A 14,987-nucleotide genomic window follows, 5' to 3' on the forward strand; every position below is an offset into this window, starting at 1 on the left:
CAGCAAACCGGTCTGTAGTTTTCTAAAAGAGATGGGTTAAGGGTGGGTTTTTTAAGTAGTGGGGTTATACGAGCCTGTCTGAATGCCGAGGGAAAAACACCAGTGTGAAGAGATGTGTTAATGATGTGAGTGAGTGCAGGTACAACTGCAGGAGAAATGGCTTGAAGGAGATGAGTTGTCAGGGCCATGAGGTTTAGTCTTGAATGACTAGTAATAGATGTAATGAAATCTGCTTTGTTTACTGCAGATTAACAATTCCAGAGACCAATAGAAAAAGAAAGCAGTGTATTAGCAGACATAGGCAAAGTGCGCAGGTTGTTAGGATTGCGGTGCCTGTAGTGTGTGATGTGTGGTTTGCGAGTGGTAGTAATAGTAGGAGTTGGTCATAAAAACTGAAACAGAAGTGAAGCAAGGTGTGGAAAAGAGAATGAAGCAAAAGAGATACTTAAGTCCCTTGCCGGTGTCCCTGCCCGGTGGAGTCACACGGTAGAGGTCTTTACACTCTTCGATCTTCACACTAGGGCTACCGCGTATACTAACCTTTTTTTTTTATACACGTTTGACAAAATGGAAATTGAATTCAGCTGAACACACTTTACTGTTTCTCACAACAAAGGGCTAAGCAAGTGCACGACACTGACAAGGTATGCAATAGAGTACGAGACCAAACGTAACTTCAGCACATCTCAACACAGTAAACAAAACCAAAATAAATATATGTTATATATATTACTGGTGTCAAAATTAGCGCGTTAACGCAGGCGATTAATTTTTTTCAGTTTAATGCGTTAAAAATATTTAATGCAATTAACGCAGGGGCGGGGCTAGCTTTGGCCACCCCACTCAAAACTTCTAAAGAATTGTGTTTATTCAGACGCAGAACGTCTTTACAAGCACATTAAACAGGACAGTTTTCAGACGCGAGCTCCAACTTCACCTCAGCGCCAGGCACGAATCAAATGAGCGCAGAAACGTTACCGGAGACGAGGAGCTTCAGTAGAACATCAGTGAACTGCGGTGTTGTCAGGCCATATAAACGAATCTTCCTGTCCTGTCAGCTGTTATACTGTGCTCACAGAGCGTGCTCTTCAAGTGCACGCACAGCTGTATTAGGCTATATTAAAGCGCTGTCTCATACTCAAACCCAAATTAAACTACAAGTATGCAATGTCGTAGATATGTCGTCAGTTAAGTCATGAAGTTACAAAAGAAGGCCATTAAAGCTGCCTTAAAACTGGGAGTGCAAGTATTTATTATTTATGAGTCACATTCAAAGCCGTGTCAGATCCGCATCAAGTTCAGCAGCGGCAATTTTTTATTAAGTAGCAGCCAAAATAACTTAATAACCAGCTGCTGTGTTGTCTGTTAATCAAAGAACAAAAATTAAAAAGAGGAAATCAATAACTTCTTTAGTTTTACTTTTTTTTTTTTTTTTTTTTTTAGAATTTAGTATTTGATAACTTTATTAAATTAGACTATATTTTCTTGCTGAAGGGCACAGGTAGCTATATGACGTTTATTATAATGGGTTTATGTGAAGATTGTTTTAAGTTCATTTAAATTAGAAGTTATTTTTTAAAGTCTAATAAATTGATAGCTCTCACTTATACTGCATGTTGAATGGCTATAGTCAATGGTTAAATATTAGGGAAAAAATTAAGAGACATCAGTTGGTATCAGTGATACTTGCCTTCAGTCATGAAAAAAGATGGCATTAAACAATTATTAAAAATATACTTTATGTTGTTTCTACATTAATTCGAAGATTGAATGTGAAATTATTGCAACATAAAAGTATAATTATATAATTATATATACACTGATATATACACACACACACACACACACATATATATACACACACACACATATATATATATATATATATACACATATATATACATACATATATATATATACATATACATATATACATATATACACATATACATATATATATATATATATATATATATATATATATATATATATATGGCACATAAAGGCAATGAGTACATGTAATTAAAATTTATTCCCCTGAACCTGACTGGCTCACAGACCAATGGATCTAAAAAAAAAAAAAAAATTAATAAAAAAAAACAATTGTTAAATGATGTGCGTTAAACAGTGTGTTTTACAGATGCAGTTCTACCTCGCTGGTCCTGAAGATGACTCTATAATTATACTGTGGTCCCTCCTTCCCCTCCTCCAGTTTCTCTCTCCGAATGCTAACTGCCACTGGGCCCAAGTTCTCATCAACACCAAAGTAGTTCTGGTGTTCTTTAAAGAAAAGAGAATAAGTAGGGATCGACATTATACAGGGAGATATACATATCTATCACAATAGTACACTTTTGTGTAGACCAATTAAATTAATATCTAGATTGCAAAACATACCTTTATTGAAGAAGAATTTGTGATAGTAGTAAGCACCCATGTCAATGTGCTCAATGATGTAGCGTTTGATGCAATCCCTTGGAACAGCGTAGTTTTCACGAGAGGCGTAATTTTCACGGGACATTTCCAAAACGGAAACCCCCGCATTGGTGCAGTGTGAGCTTAAAGTAGACTCAATGGTATAATTGTCACCTACATTGTTGTGGGGTCCACTGTTTGGTTTGGTGACACTCAGTTTCCTTTCACCTTCACCACCTATCTCGTTACGAAAGTACGGGCAGGTCAGCACCAAACCATTGCTCTTCCCATCCCCTTCATCAGGATCTGTACAAGCTTTTTGACCTAGCTCCTCACAGCTGTCCAAAGGGGATTCGCAAACAGACAGGGGGTCAGGACTGTCTATTCCTCCACCAATTTGGTGTTGGGATGCTGCAGAAGCCCCCGTGGTAATATTCTTCCGACGTGCCAAGTTGGCACGATTGGTAACAGCCTCGCTAATATTGAAAAGCACACTCTGTACGTCATAGTGGGCAAAACATCTCTGGAAACTCAATGGACGACCATGTCTACTACAATCGTCATGGTCGCTTAGTTGCCTCTGCTCGCTCTTCATGGTTTTCAGTCTGCGAAAAATGGATGTCTCGCCCTTTTCAGATTTCTGTCGCTGTAGGAAAGACTTCTCCCTTTCCCGGCTGTAGAAGAGTGAACTGTCCACATAGTCTGAGTAATTTGGAATGCAGAGAATGTCCCCCCGTGCAATCTGCGCAGCAGTCTGAAGACTTGGAGAAATGGCAGGCTCATACCGGCGAAATTCTGGAAAGCCATGTGGAGGTGGTGCACTTGGTTGCTCCGAAAGTTCTGGCTGGAAAACCTTCAAATTGCCAAAAAACCCTTCATCTGGCAAACCCTGGCGATTGATGGAGGACGTGCTTCCATACTCTCTGTGCAAAGTGGCACCTGTATTGGGGTTAATTGCAGTCTGATCCACGTCCTCTGCCCCTATATCGCTGATGGTGACATCACTGTTGCTCCTTTTCTGGAGAGCATGGTGAACTTTACTAGGAGAGTGGTTTAGAAGTTCACCAAGTCCATATTTTGCCTCCAGAAAGCTGCGGTTGGGAGGAGAATCTGGGCTTTGTTTGACCACATCTTCCGGCAACTGATTGGGTTGTCCATTCTGGAAGGTCGTCATTAGGCTTTCGTATCTGGGCGGTGGACCGTGGCCATCCTTCTTCTGTGGCCAATCGGACACTCTTGCACGTACGCCCATCTTGGGCACTGCTGGTGTTCCCTGTGTGTTTGCACCAGGAGGTCCCATATTACCATTCAAGGCTTGAAGCTTTTTGGCAAATAGATCATCGGTCTGCATTTCTGAGGTGAGGCGCTTCTCAAGCTTCTACGACCTTGTCTGCTGTGCCTCTGGTCCTAAAGATAGGGACATTCATACCTGACGTTAAATTGTCCAGACCAGAAATTCCAACTCCAGCATTTTACAGAATGGCGAAGGAGTTTGATGGCGCTGGGAGATGTCTGTGAAAGATGATTGACCCAAGTCAGGGCGTTCAGACCTATGGGTCTGTAATCCATAAGAGGAGAATGGCTCTCTTTATCTCTGATTCACTGTCAAGGACAACTGCTCACTCCATGAGAGGGCAAGCAGGAGATGCGGTCATTTCACAGGCATGTAGGCTTAACAAAGCCAGGTGGGATCTCTCTGATGCTCTGGAAGGAAAGGAGAAAGAGAGAGAGATCATTAGAGAATCCATTTGGGAGGGAGAGGATACCAATGTGACCTTGAAAGAATGCAAAGCACTCAAAATCCTCAGCTGAACAAAGCATCAGCAAAAAGACCAATTAATTTAATAAGGGTTTGAATGTCTATTCAGAAAGCACATTTCTTTTTCACCTGAATGCATGCCATTTCTGGATCATCTATATAACAAATGTACCACTTTTTTGACCTTTGTGCACAGACTAATTAAAGATAAAAATCTAAATGAAAAAGCATTAGTGAGCTAGTAGGCAGTCTACTACCTCTGATAAATAGCAGGACAGATCCAGACCACTTTTCCTACAGTGTTAAGCCAAAATGATATTCAATGATGTTAACAAATCTTTGAAAAAAATAATGCAATTTTTGCATTTGAAAGTACTTGACAGATAGCAATCTTTTTATGTCCTCTTTTTACAAATAGAAAACAAGATGCAAGCTGGAATATTTAATCAGAATTCAGAATGAAAATGACAAACGATTAAAATAATGTTAACCTCTCCCCCTTAAATTGTTTTCCAAATTAATCACAATTTTAAAATCAAATTTCTTTTACTGAGTTCAGTGGCTCTCAAAACAAACAAAAAGCTAAATGAAATTAATAAAATGCAATTAACCATAAAATCATACATTGTTGAAAATGCAAAATAAACAGGCATATGAAACTTTAAAAGGGAAGTGAAAACTTTTTTTTTTTTTTGACAAAGGTCACACATCAAATCAAATCATAAATTATACTTTGTTACTTAAATCTATTCCAATGACATGGTTTATGAAGTTCACAGTTATTTCAATATTTGACAGCATCTGACAGGGTGCCCATGTAGGGCGTTGGTATTTAATACTTGATTTAAGAACATTTGTTTTGAGTTTCGTATTGTTTTGGATCGCCACTTGTTATCCAATGTAAAATCTGGGTCCTGCACCAAAAAAAACAAAAAACAGTTGAGAATTACTGGTTTTGTGCAATGAACCCAGAGACTGCCTTTTAGTGAAAGAGCTTTCCAATATCAGATCCAAAAATAAAGTACTAGTGAGAACGGAAGAGAGTATAAAATTACATTACTGACCGACGCCACCATGGGTACACACTGAAATTCAGCAACCTAAAAATAATCCTTCGGAAGGAAAGCTGATTAAACTGGCATTTATTAATAATGTGTTTTGGACGTGCAGTCCTGTCTGTCTGTCTGTTACAAACACACTGACCCCAATACCTTTAACCCTCCCTCCAAAATAAACACATCTTTGTGTCAGCATCAACACCAGCTGTGTACCACGCTCAAGTTTTGCAATTTCAAACTGCAATAACAGTCTAGACTCTAGAAATTCACTGGATTCAGAGCTGTGATTTAATGTTAACATGGAAGAAAAATTGACCTTACTTAACTTTATACATTTATCCTATTGCACACAATTCATGGGAGCGTATTATTCCAAGAAAACTATTGTTTGTAATCTTTAATCAAAACATAAAAACTCCTCTAAAACAAAATTCCATTTCAGCTGACGTCGAGATCGAGGGGAAATCTCTGTTAAATATTTATCAAAAGACATGGCACTGACATTTGGACAAAGCGACACATGTTCATCCCCAGAGGAGATGCAGAGGTATTACTGCTTTTAAAACGTGGGTGTATCAAAAATTGAAAATGCAGAAGTTCCATGATCGCAAACATTCCCAGAAGCACTGAACATTGGGTTAATCTGAACATGGCGTGAAAAGAAAGGGCCTGTCAGGCTAAACTTAGCATCAGGCATCAGAAAAAGATAAATAATATGTGCACAAATGACAAGCTGTTTCATTATTAAAGAATGCTGTTAAATTTTAAAGGAGGAAAAAGCAACATGTAAGGAGGCTCTCTTTCACGAAAGAACACAAAGCTTTGATATCCTGGCAAGTGATAGTGTGGGCCTCACGAAATCTCAGGAAAACCAGCAAAAATGGTCCAGAATTCTATTACAAACCAAAAGCAAATAAATTATATATTATATTTTGCACCTATTTTAAACGCATAAAAATATTTTAGTAAAATTTAGGAGAACATGTTTTTTTTTTTAAAACATTATTAATATTATTTACACACATGACATTATTTTAATGACAATTATGCACATACCATCAATTTTCGTTATATCAGTGCAAAAAAACTGCCATTATCATTACTGTAGTGTAAAACACATTATTTTTGTTGCAAAGTAAAATACAACTTTAAAAAATATATAAATGGTACAATCTGTTGTATGGAATTTATTATTATTACTAATTACATTACGGTATATACCTTTGGGAGGAAAACATGCTTAATTGTCAAGAAAATACAATGGTTAGCCTAAAATGTTAAATGGTCCTAAAAGAGGCTTAATTTTCACTATGCAAAATACATTTAAATTCATCTTATTTTAAATTATATTCGGGAAGTTTCTTCCAGAGGTTCACAAAACAAACATGTGAAAATTCTAATCTAATCTTATATCTACACTTCATAGCCACATTCAGTCTAAACTCACATCTTAATCACTGAAAAAACATCAAATGTAACTCCCATGAATTATTCACGTCTTCCTGTGAATCCTCTGTGGTTTTAAAAATTCATATGTGAGAGGGAGGTCCGTTGTCCTCCAAGACATACAACATTACTGTGATCCCTATGATACAACAAATATCCGTTTTGGGACTCATTTACTTTAAAATAAATGGAAAAAATGTGTTATAATAATGTGTACACTGTCTTTAGAGGCATTAGCGCATTAGTTTCTCAATAAATCAGCCTTATCCAAATCAAGAGAAGAAAGAGAAACAGAGCATCAAGCACTAGAAAAGGCTTGAGAGGACAACAAATTGCACATCTGAAAGGCTCCCTCCCACCATCTCCCGCTGGGCTTCAGAGCCAGGCAAATGGCCAATCCTGTCCCCTCCAACGCCCTCCGTCCAGCTGCAGTTCCTGTACAGGTCATTGATTACCATTATGAGCTAGTCCCCTGCTTTCAAACGCTTGCTCACATGCACCGTGCCGCCCAAACAACAGAGCTCATCATTGCTATCATCGCCCACCGCGAAGACACACTGACCCAATCTATTTAGACAGCTGGATCTATAGCGGGGACTGTGACCACACTGGGCCGTCTATCATTTCCAACAGCCACAGAAGTTAAAAGGAGTCCCTGTCTGCCTAGGGTTTGATAGGGCAGGAGATATGAGGGAATATTTGAACTAAAGAGTGTTTTCTCTTGTTAGAAATATCCACTTCCTGACAGGCATGACTCAAAGGAGGTTTTTCCACAATCAAGAATAAGCAGCTTACATGGACACTCTTGTCTGATGTTAGGTAATAAATCCACAACATTCTGATTTTTTTTTTTCAGAAAACAGATTTAGTAAGTCTGATGTTACTTAACCCTCTGGTGCTGTTCGGTCTATGCTGCACACTCACTCACTCACACACACACACACAACACACTATTATACACACACAAATGAACTGGTGTGGCTATAACAATATGGCAAAATTGAGCCAGAAGACTCAAATCAAAAGAGGTTGAAATAAGATTGATTAAATCTCTGATAAAGCATTTCTGTTCATTTTTGTTACAATTTTCTTGAATTTTGATGTTATGTGTAACAAAATGCCTTTCTCTGTGTTCAGGTTTGACTGTTGTAAAATTAATGCAAAAACTAACATTTCAAAACAAAATTTCAAACAAAAAAAATCTAAACTTTTACAAAAAGTTGTCTTTGAGAATGTCTAAATATATATCCAGATCCACAACTTAATAAAAATATGGCTTTATGCCTAAAAACCACTAGAGAGTATATTAGCCTTTTATATAGAGCTATATAGGAATCTAGTGGCTAAACCATGGAATTGCAGATGTTTTTCTTTTTTTACTCCGACCAGATGGCACTAATCTGATTTCCAAAATTGGATTTTAAAGGCATTGTCTCTATTTTAACATGAAATACTGCCATAATTGAAAAGTAATATATATATTTAAATTTTTTTTTTATTATTTTCAATGGGAAAATATTGATCATAATTATTGAATAAATATTAATTAGTACCATGAAATTCTCTCAAAATAGAAATTCACATTTCAGGTGTTCGGTCAGTTTTGACCACGAACAACACAAGTGTGACCCCGAAATGAACAATACCAGAGGGTTAAATTTAAACTGCGTCACTCTTTACTGGATGACTGATGGGAACAGTGGTCTTTTTTGAGATGTGGGCTTTGAAATGTGGTATGAAACAGATCAAAACAATGCTGGAAAAGAGGGCAATGCCCTTACAGAGCATCCCCCTCTGTCCAACCCACATACAGAAAGGTCCAAAGTTCCACACTGAAAATCTGGAAATCTAAATCTAATTTAAATAAAAAAACTAAATCTGTAACATGGATCAGAAGTTGCAAAAGAAGCTATTTGGATCTCAAATAATGCTAAATAACATAAACATTATGTTTTGCACAAACTTTTGGAGATTGAGCACTGCTGTTAATAAAGCAAATGAGGCAAAATAATCAGTCAAATTCATTTTTAAAAAAAAATTTCAAATTAACTTTTTATGGAAATGTTATTGTTATTTATGTAAATGCTATTTACATCTCACAATTCTGACTTTTTCTTTGATGTTTTTTGAAGGAACAAAAAATCGTAGGTAATTGCAGCCTTTTATCTTGCAATCCTGACTTTTTCCTAAAATCATAGTGTGTTGATATTTCTATTTTGTTGAAAAAAATAAAAAATAAAAATAGACATACTTTAAAATCACTTTGGTCCCCACTGTGTATTATATTTCACAGATTAAAACACTGAAAACTGTAGGAAACTGAGACTTTCCTAAGCCCAAATCAATGCTACAAGGTTACAGCTAATGGATTATTGTTTCCTGTCCTGTCCACATTTGTTTGCTCCTGGGATTTATTGGAAACAAAAGGATGACTTTGACAGAAGGATTGAGTAAATTGAGCCCTGCAGTTTCGGCAGGGTAACTGGGGTGAGCAGACACCTAGTAGAACCAGAAAGTTTTGACACCGGCCTCAGTGAACACCCTACATGGGCACACCCTGTCAGATGCTGTCAAAGCTTTCCAGCCTCTTTCACTGCAGCCCTGAGCTCACCTACATTTCTCATTCCTGAGATGCTGCTGGGAGGTCTTCTGTTCTCATTTCCCTTTCCTTGTTAGGAGTAAGGACGGAGTCTCTTTGGCGCTTATGCATTCCAGTGCTAGAGGCACTATAACAAGAGCCAGGAGCTGATGTGCCCTAATGCCTCACATGCCACACACACTTCTGGATTTATTCTAAGCATTGGCATGTAGGAAACCTACATTACTGTTTCACATGGATATTTCAGCACATCGATAGTTCATTAGCACACAGTCTAAAATCCATAAGACATTGATGGATATCTGGATTAAAGTGTCCATCCAGCCATCGATTAATAAGATAAAATACAAAATAAAATAGGTCCGCGTACTTTTGCATCCATTCGTTTTTCGTTTTTTAACCCAGACCAAAAAAAATGAAAAAAGAACGGTTATTGTATTTTTAAATGCTATGCTGAAAACCAAAACTGAAATTAGAACAGTACACACAAAATGTTACCCGAAAAAGTAAAATATTGACTTCTTTTCAGATTTTTTTTAATGAATTTTTGCACTTTTAATAAACATTTGAAAAATGCACAAATTAATATAGAAAAATTTAGATTTTAAAAGTTTTTCTTTGGCCAAATTTAGTAATGCTTCTCCTGTTGAGAACTAGAGCCATCTTTGGAACAATGCAGAGACTTAATACAAATATGATTTTTAAAATAGACATAGCAGAATCCTGGGAACTTTATCATCATGAAATTATATACTGTGTGCTATCTGGGTCACGGTTTCGGAGAGGACCATGCATGGTTGCTCAAAGTACAGTAGGCTATATTGTGTTAGAGCTACACACGGTTTAATATATGGTGTAAATATAGAAATATAATATAGAAATATATAAAATTTATAATCTCCAGATACAGGTTGTCTTTTTTTCCCCTTCTCCCAAATCAGATTATAATACTGTTTCAGCTATTAAAATAGTTCTGTTTTGTATGTAATGGCAAAGTGATTATATATCATTTCGTTTTTTTATTAGGCTAAGTTAATTTAGAAAAACGTTTGGAGCATTTTTTTTGTTCGTTAAATAAGTTTTTTTCTTTCTTAAAGTAACGACCAAGCGGCCAGCAGCAGACCGGCAGGCTGATCATATTTATTTGAATTATGAATAAAAGTTACAAAAATAAACATCTCAAGTATCTCAGCACTCGGTTGATTTATTTTCCAGTTTACTATATTTTCAAACTTCAGATCAAAATGTCACTTTTACAATGAAAAACTGAAGGCGAACTCCACTGCAAAATACTGTATATGTGAGGATGTGAATGCAGAGAAAGAGAGGAAAAGGAACAGACCCAATGAGAAATAGGCTAGGAACAATAAACAAACAAAAGGCAGGTCTCACACCCTCACAGGCAGTGTGGGCAGGAGTTGAAAGGTTGGACCCCAGGGGGTGCACTGAGGGGGCTTTCTGAAGGGAATACAGCAACTGACCTTTACTATTCGGGTTAATATAATTTCCAGGTGTTTACCAAACAAACACGGCCCTCCAACAGTGAGCAAACAGAAAGGGAACGGCCCGTGAGAAAGGGTTGTGGTTTAGAACTGGGCCAGTGTTCTGGCTTAAACACAATAACCCACATTTCCATGATTTACAGTATGATACAGCCCAGATATGACTACTTCCTAAGTATTCTGCAAAGCGATATGACCTCTAGTTGGCAAGTTTTACACAGGAATGCAGGCTTGTGTGCCAGAACATGTCAAGATCTTGTCATTTTCATTGCCAGAACTTTAACAAGAAGGAAGACCCATAATTTCATGCTAAAAGCTTACAGCTTGACTGCTTTCTACCCCTCCTAATATGGGTAAAAAGGCCCTCGATAAGTCAAAGTGTGAGAAAACACTTTTCTCCACTCGCTTTCATGACTTCAGACTCAGCTTTTGGCTTTAACTGACCTGGATAACGTGTATCAGCTGTTAAAATGAGTCAGACAGGCACAAACGCAGAGACAGCCAGTCGGCATCTGCTACGCTAGACACAACTGTCTGTGATGGAGTTTATGGCATCCGGTCCAATGAGAGATAAAGTCCTGTTAATGACACACGCTGCGAACACAGTATTTCATGTGCTTATTGTCGATCTTATCAATAACATCTGGAATTGCCCTTGTTTAGACAGATTTTCCCTCATTCTCAGCTGCAACTCAAGTGGAGGAGACAGGCGTGCATTATCATTGAGATATTTTGCCTCGCAGACAGTTGGATTTAAACATGAGGGACAGCCACCTCCTCCTCCAAATCTAATTTTTCCTCAATCACTCTAGGCCAGAAACATATGCTAGCTTCTAGCTAAATGTGTCAGCAATTCATAACGCAAACCAATATGCTTTCTCAGCAATGCCACAGGGGCGTTTTAACGTAAACGGGTTTTCTTACAGCAACCGTTTGAAGACAATCTTGCTGAGCAAGTTAAAGTTAATTTAACTGTTGGCATATTTAAAGCTAGCTACCCGAATAATAACATGCATGGTAGCTACATTTTAGGGTAAGTCTATCGCCCCCTTGGCTTCTGAGGTTTCTTACGAGCACTAGAACGAGCCTTAAAGTCACCATAAAAGCAAAATTCGTATTTTTTTGTTTTATTATAAATTATTTACCCGTGCACTAGGGATGCGCCGATCCAATACTCATATCGGGTATCGGTTCCGATACTGCCATTCTTTGATTCTTAAGCTCAAATTTTTTAAGACCTGCACAAATAAAATTAATACCATATGAACGGGGTCTTCAAGACCATCCGGTGTTCCCATTATTGTACTTGATTTGTAAATAAATGTCTATGATTTTGCATAAAAGGACTTTCTCAAGTTTACAGTTGTTTCATGTTACCAGGTGTCTGTTAGAAGAAAACACGGGAGTAGAAAAGACTACAAATTTTTAACATGCACAGTAACTGAAACTTAAAACTGTTCGGCTCAATAAACTGTTGCACAGATATAATACTACGCATCAATATGATGTTAAATAAAATAAATGAATAACGTTTTTTCACTAAAAGTTTGGATTTATAAAACTATTGTGCGCTGATTTTTCTATTATATCTTTTGCTGCTAAATTATCCACAAACTTAGTTTATAATATATTTTTGTCACAGATTATGAATATGCGTATATTTTTTATTTTTGTTTTTATTTTATTTTTCTTTATAATGAAGTAGTCTGTATTTAGTAGCTTGCAAAAGAGTGATTTTCAGTTCCACACACAGAGATAAAGAAATTCTAAATTTATTTTAAAAAAAACTGCACCGGTATCAGATGGGTATCTGTATCAGCCAACACTAAACCCCAAGTACTGGAGCCGAAAAAGGTGGAACGAAGCATCCCTACCGTGCACATCTTCATTTTTTTATTCATGTGACCCTTGGTAGTTTTTAATAGAAAAATATGTACTCCCCCTCCCCAGAGCAACAACATCTCACATGAGATCGTAGCAATTCTCAACAACAACAAGCCAGTGATTCAATCAGTTCTCGATGGATAAATCCTGCCCTACAATTTTTCTTGTCAGCTTCACTTGGATGTGTGTCAAATTAGGGAAGAAAAGACACAATTTCCACTTTAAGCTGACTTGAAGTGGTGGTCAACTGTACCTAATAAATGAAAGTGCGTTGAGCACTAGTGGCAGCAAATGGAACCGCAACCTGTTTGGAACCAGTTCTGGTGATGAAAATACATATGCCATATTTAATTACAGTAAATTAGACAAATTAGTAAATTAGCACCTAAAATTACTGAAATTATATGAACACTTGTATATGAAATTATTATACATTTTTTTAAAAACCATCCAAACCTTTCTGGTATTTTTGGACACTGACACAATGGCAAGCTAACTCTTATGTTAATCATCCATGCGGACACAATTACCAATTCCAATAATCTAAAAAAAATAGCACAAAAAATCGGCCTGTAACATTATGCACAAAGGGCCGCCCACATACAATGCACTGCCCAAGCATTTACACACGTGCGTAGTAAGTATGCTTCTGGCACACACATTCACTGTTTTACAAGGAACCCAACTATTTTGGCTAATGAGCTGTGTTAAGGATAAGTTATCCTAATTTTAACCAATTTAATGTTTTCCATATGACACATCAACCACAAACGACACCAATCTTATGCGTAATGGAACCTTGTACGGGGGCATCTTAAACAAGGCCATGAGGTAAATTAACCTCCAAACCTTCAGTCCTTTAAACACCAGAAGTCTTGGCCTAGGCACAAATGGGCTTATTTGAACAATGCTCATCAGCTAGCAGCTAAAAAAGTAGAGTTAAGAGTTTATGTAAGCCTTTTGTAAGGACACAAATCCTTCTTTTCACACACATCAATGAGGGTTTAGGAATGGCATAAAGGGCGATTCGGCCTAGTGCCTCGTTTAATTAAAAACTGAATAAAGCAAAAGCTCGTTCGGATCGTGTACAGCTGCAGGGCGAATGACAAACATGCTGAAAGTTTGACACGAGTTTTGATTTCTGCGGTTCACCTGCTGACAACACTAAAGGGTAAAAACACATTCATAGGACAGGACCAGACACAAACAAACATGCGGAGACTGGTTGCTTCGCACATACAAGGCAAGTTTTGACAGCAATCGATGGCACAACTCTAAATCTGTCTCGGCTTCTTTAAGGTCAGTGGGAGCAAACAGGCCGAGCCTCTTTCACAAACCTGACTACATGGTTGAAACACACTGCCTCCTTGTTTCTCTCATTCAAATCATTCCTCTATGGCTTTGGACAGCAGCGGGCATCTTTGTGGAAGCAGAACTGCATTGTCCCCCCGAGCTGAACTAATTTCTTCTCGCGCTCGAGCGGTAACCTTCATTCACCGGGAGTTTCTGACGACATGCTGCACTTGAAAGAGAGGCTGAAAGGGCCTGTGAGAAAACCGAAGCAGCAGGTAGCTTTGGGTGTTGGAGAATTCTGCCTGTCTGAATTGAAGCTGGTCATTCCAGACAGCATGTGGTCCACACTGCGGAGCTCCAGTCGAGAGTGGGAGAGCTTTTTGAGTTTAACAAGCACCATCTGGCATTCTGAGCTCCTCACAGCAGCCGAAAAGACACACACACACACACACCCCAACACCCTGCTGCACCATCCCCGCCAAATACCTTAACCAGCACACACACACACTCACTGCTCAATAAAAGACCTGGACTCCTCAGACTCGGTAAAAATATGACCTTTAACCAGCATCCATTAGAACGGCGCTTCTCAACTGGTTTTACAGAGCCAGATTTTACACTGCAAATCAAGTGAATTTGATTTGTAGTGCAATATCCTTAAAAACACCCACTGAAATGTAATTGATTCATTATACTATTTTACAGTAATTAAACCTTCCTAGCTGCGAACTAACTTCTATTAAGTGAAAGATTCATTTGCACCAGCCCAGACTAAAGCATTTACACAACATTTTGAATTATTGTTTGTCTTAGCCTGACACCAATCAAAGTTTTAAAAGGGCATACAAGTGTATTTAGCAATATTATGAAAAATGGTTCAGTTCACTTGTGATTGTTTTTCCAAGCATGTGTGTATTTGCACTAGCGCAAATAATTTGAGCCAAAATACAGCAGAATTTGATTGGATGCAAGACATGATGTAAACAGAAAGGATATGTGAACTGTTTTCTACTCATTTAAATGATCATAGG

The 14,987-nt window shown here is 37.7% G+C and overlaps 1 protein-coding gene across 3 annotated transcripts in view; it reads right to left on the reverse strand.

Moving 5' to 3' along the window:
- The window catches only part of sipa1l2 (signal-induced proliferation-associated 1 like 2), a 71,778-nt gene that overhangs the window by 36,427 nt on the left and 20,364 nt on the right, over window positions 1-14,987 (reverse strand). For all 3 annotated transcript variants that reach the window (XM_058790847.1, XM_058790845.1, XM_058790846.1), the window contains exons 2-3: window positions 2,398-4,119; window positions 2,153-2,280 (exon numbers count right to left, since the gene is read on the reverse strand). In XM_058790847.1, coding sequence (XP_058646830.1) covers window positions 2,153-2,280; window positions 2,398-3,766 — 1,497 coding nt within the window. In that variant the 5' untranslated portion in view covers window positions 3,767-4,119. The remainder of the gene's footprint in view (window positions 1-2,152; window positions 2,281-2,397; window positions 4,120-14,987) is intronic.

This window comes from Onychostoma macrolepis, chromosome 11 (genome assembly GCF_012432095.1).
Source record: "Onychostoma macrolepis isolate SWU-2019 chromosome 11, ASM1243209v1, whole genome shotgun sequence".
Lineage (NCBI taxonomy): Eukaryota > Metazoa > Chordata > Actinopteri > Cypriniformes > Cyprinidae > Onychostoma > Onychostoma macrolepis.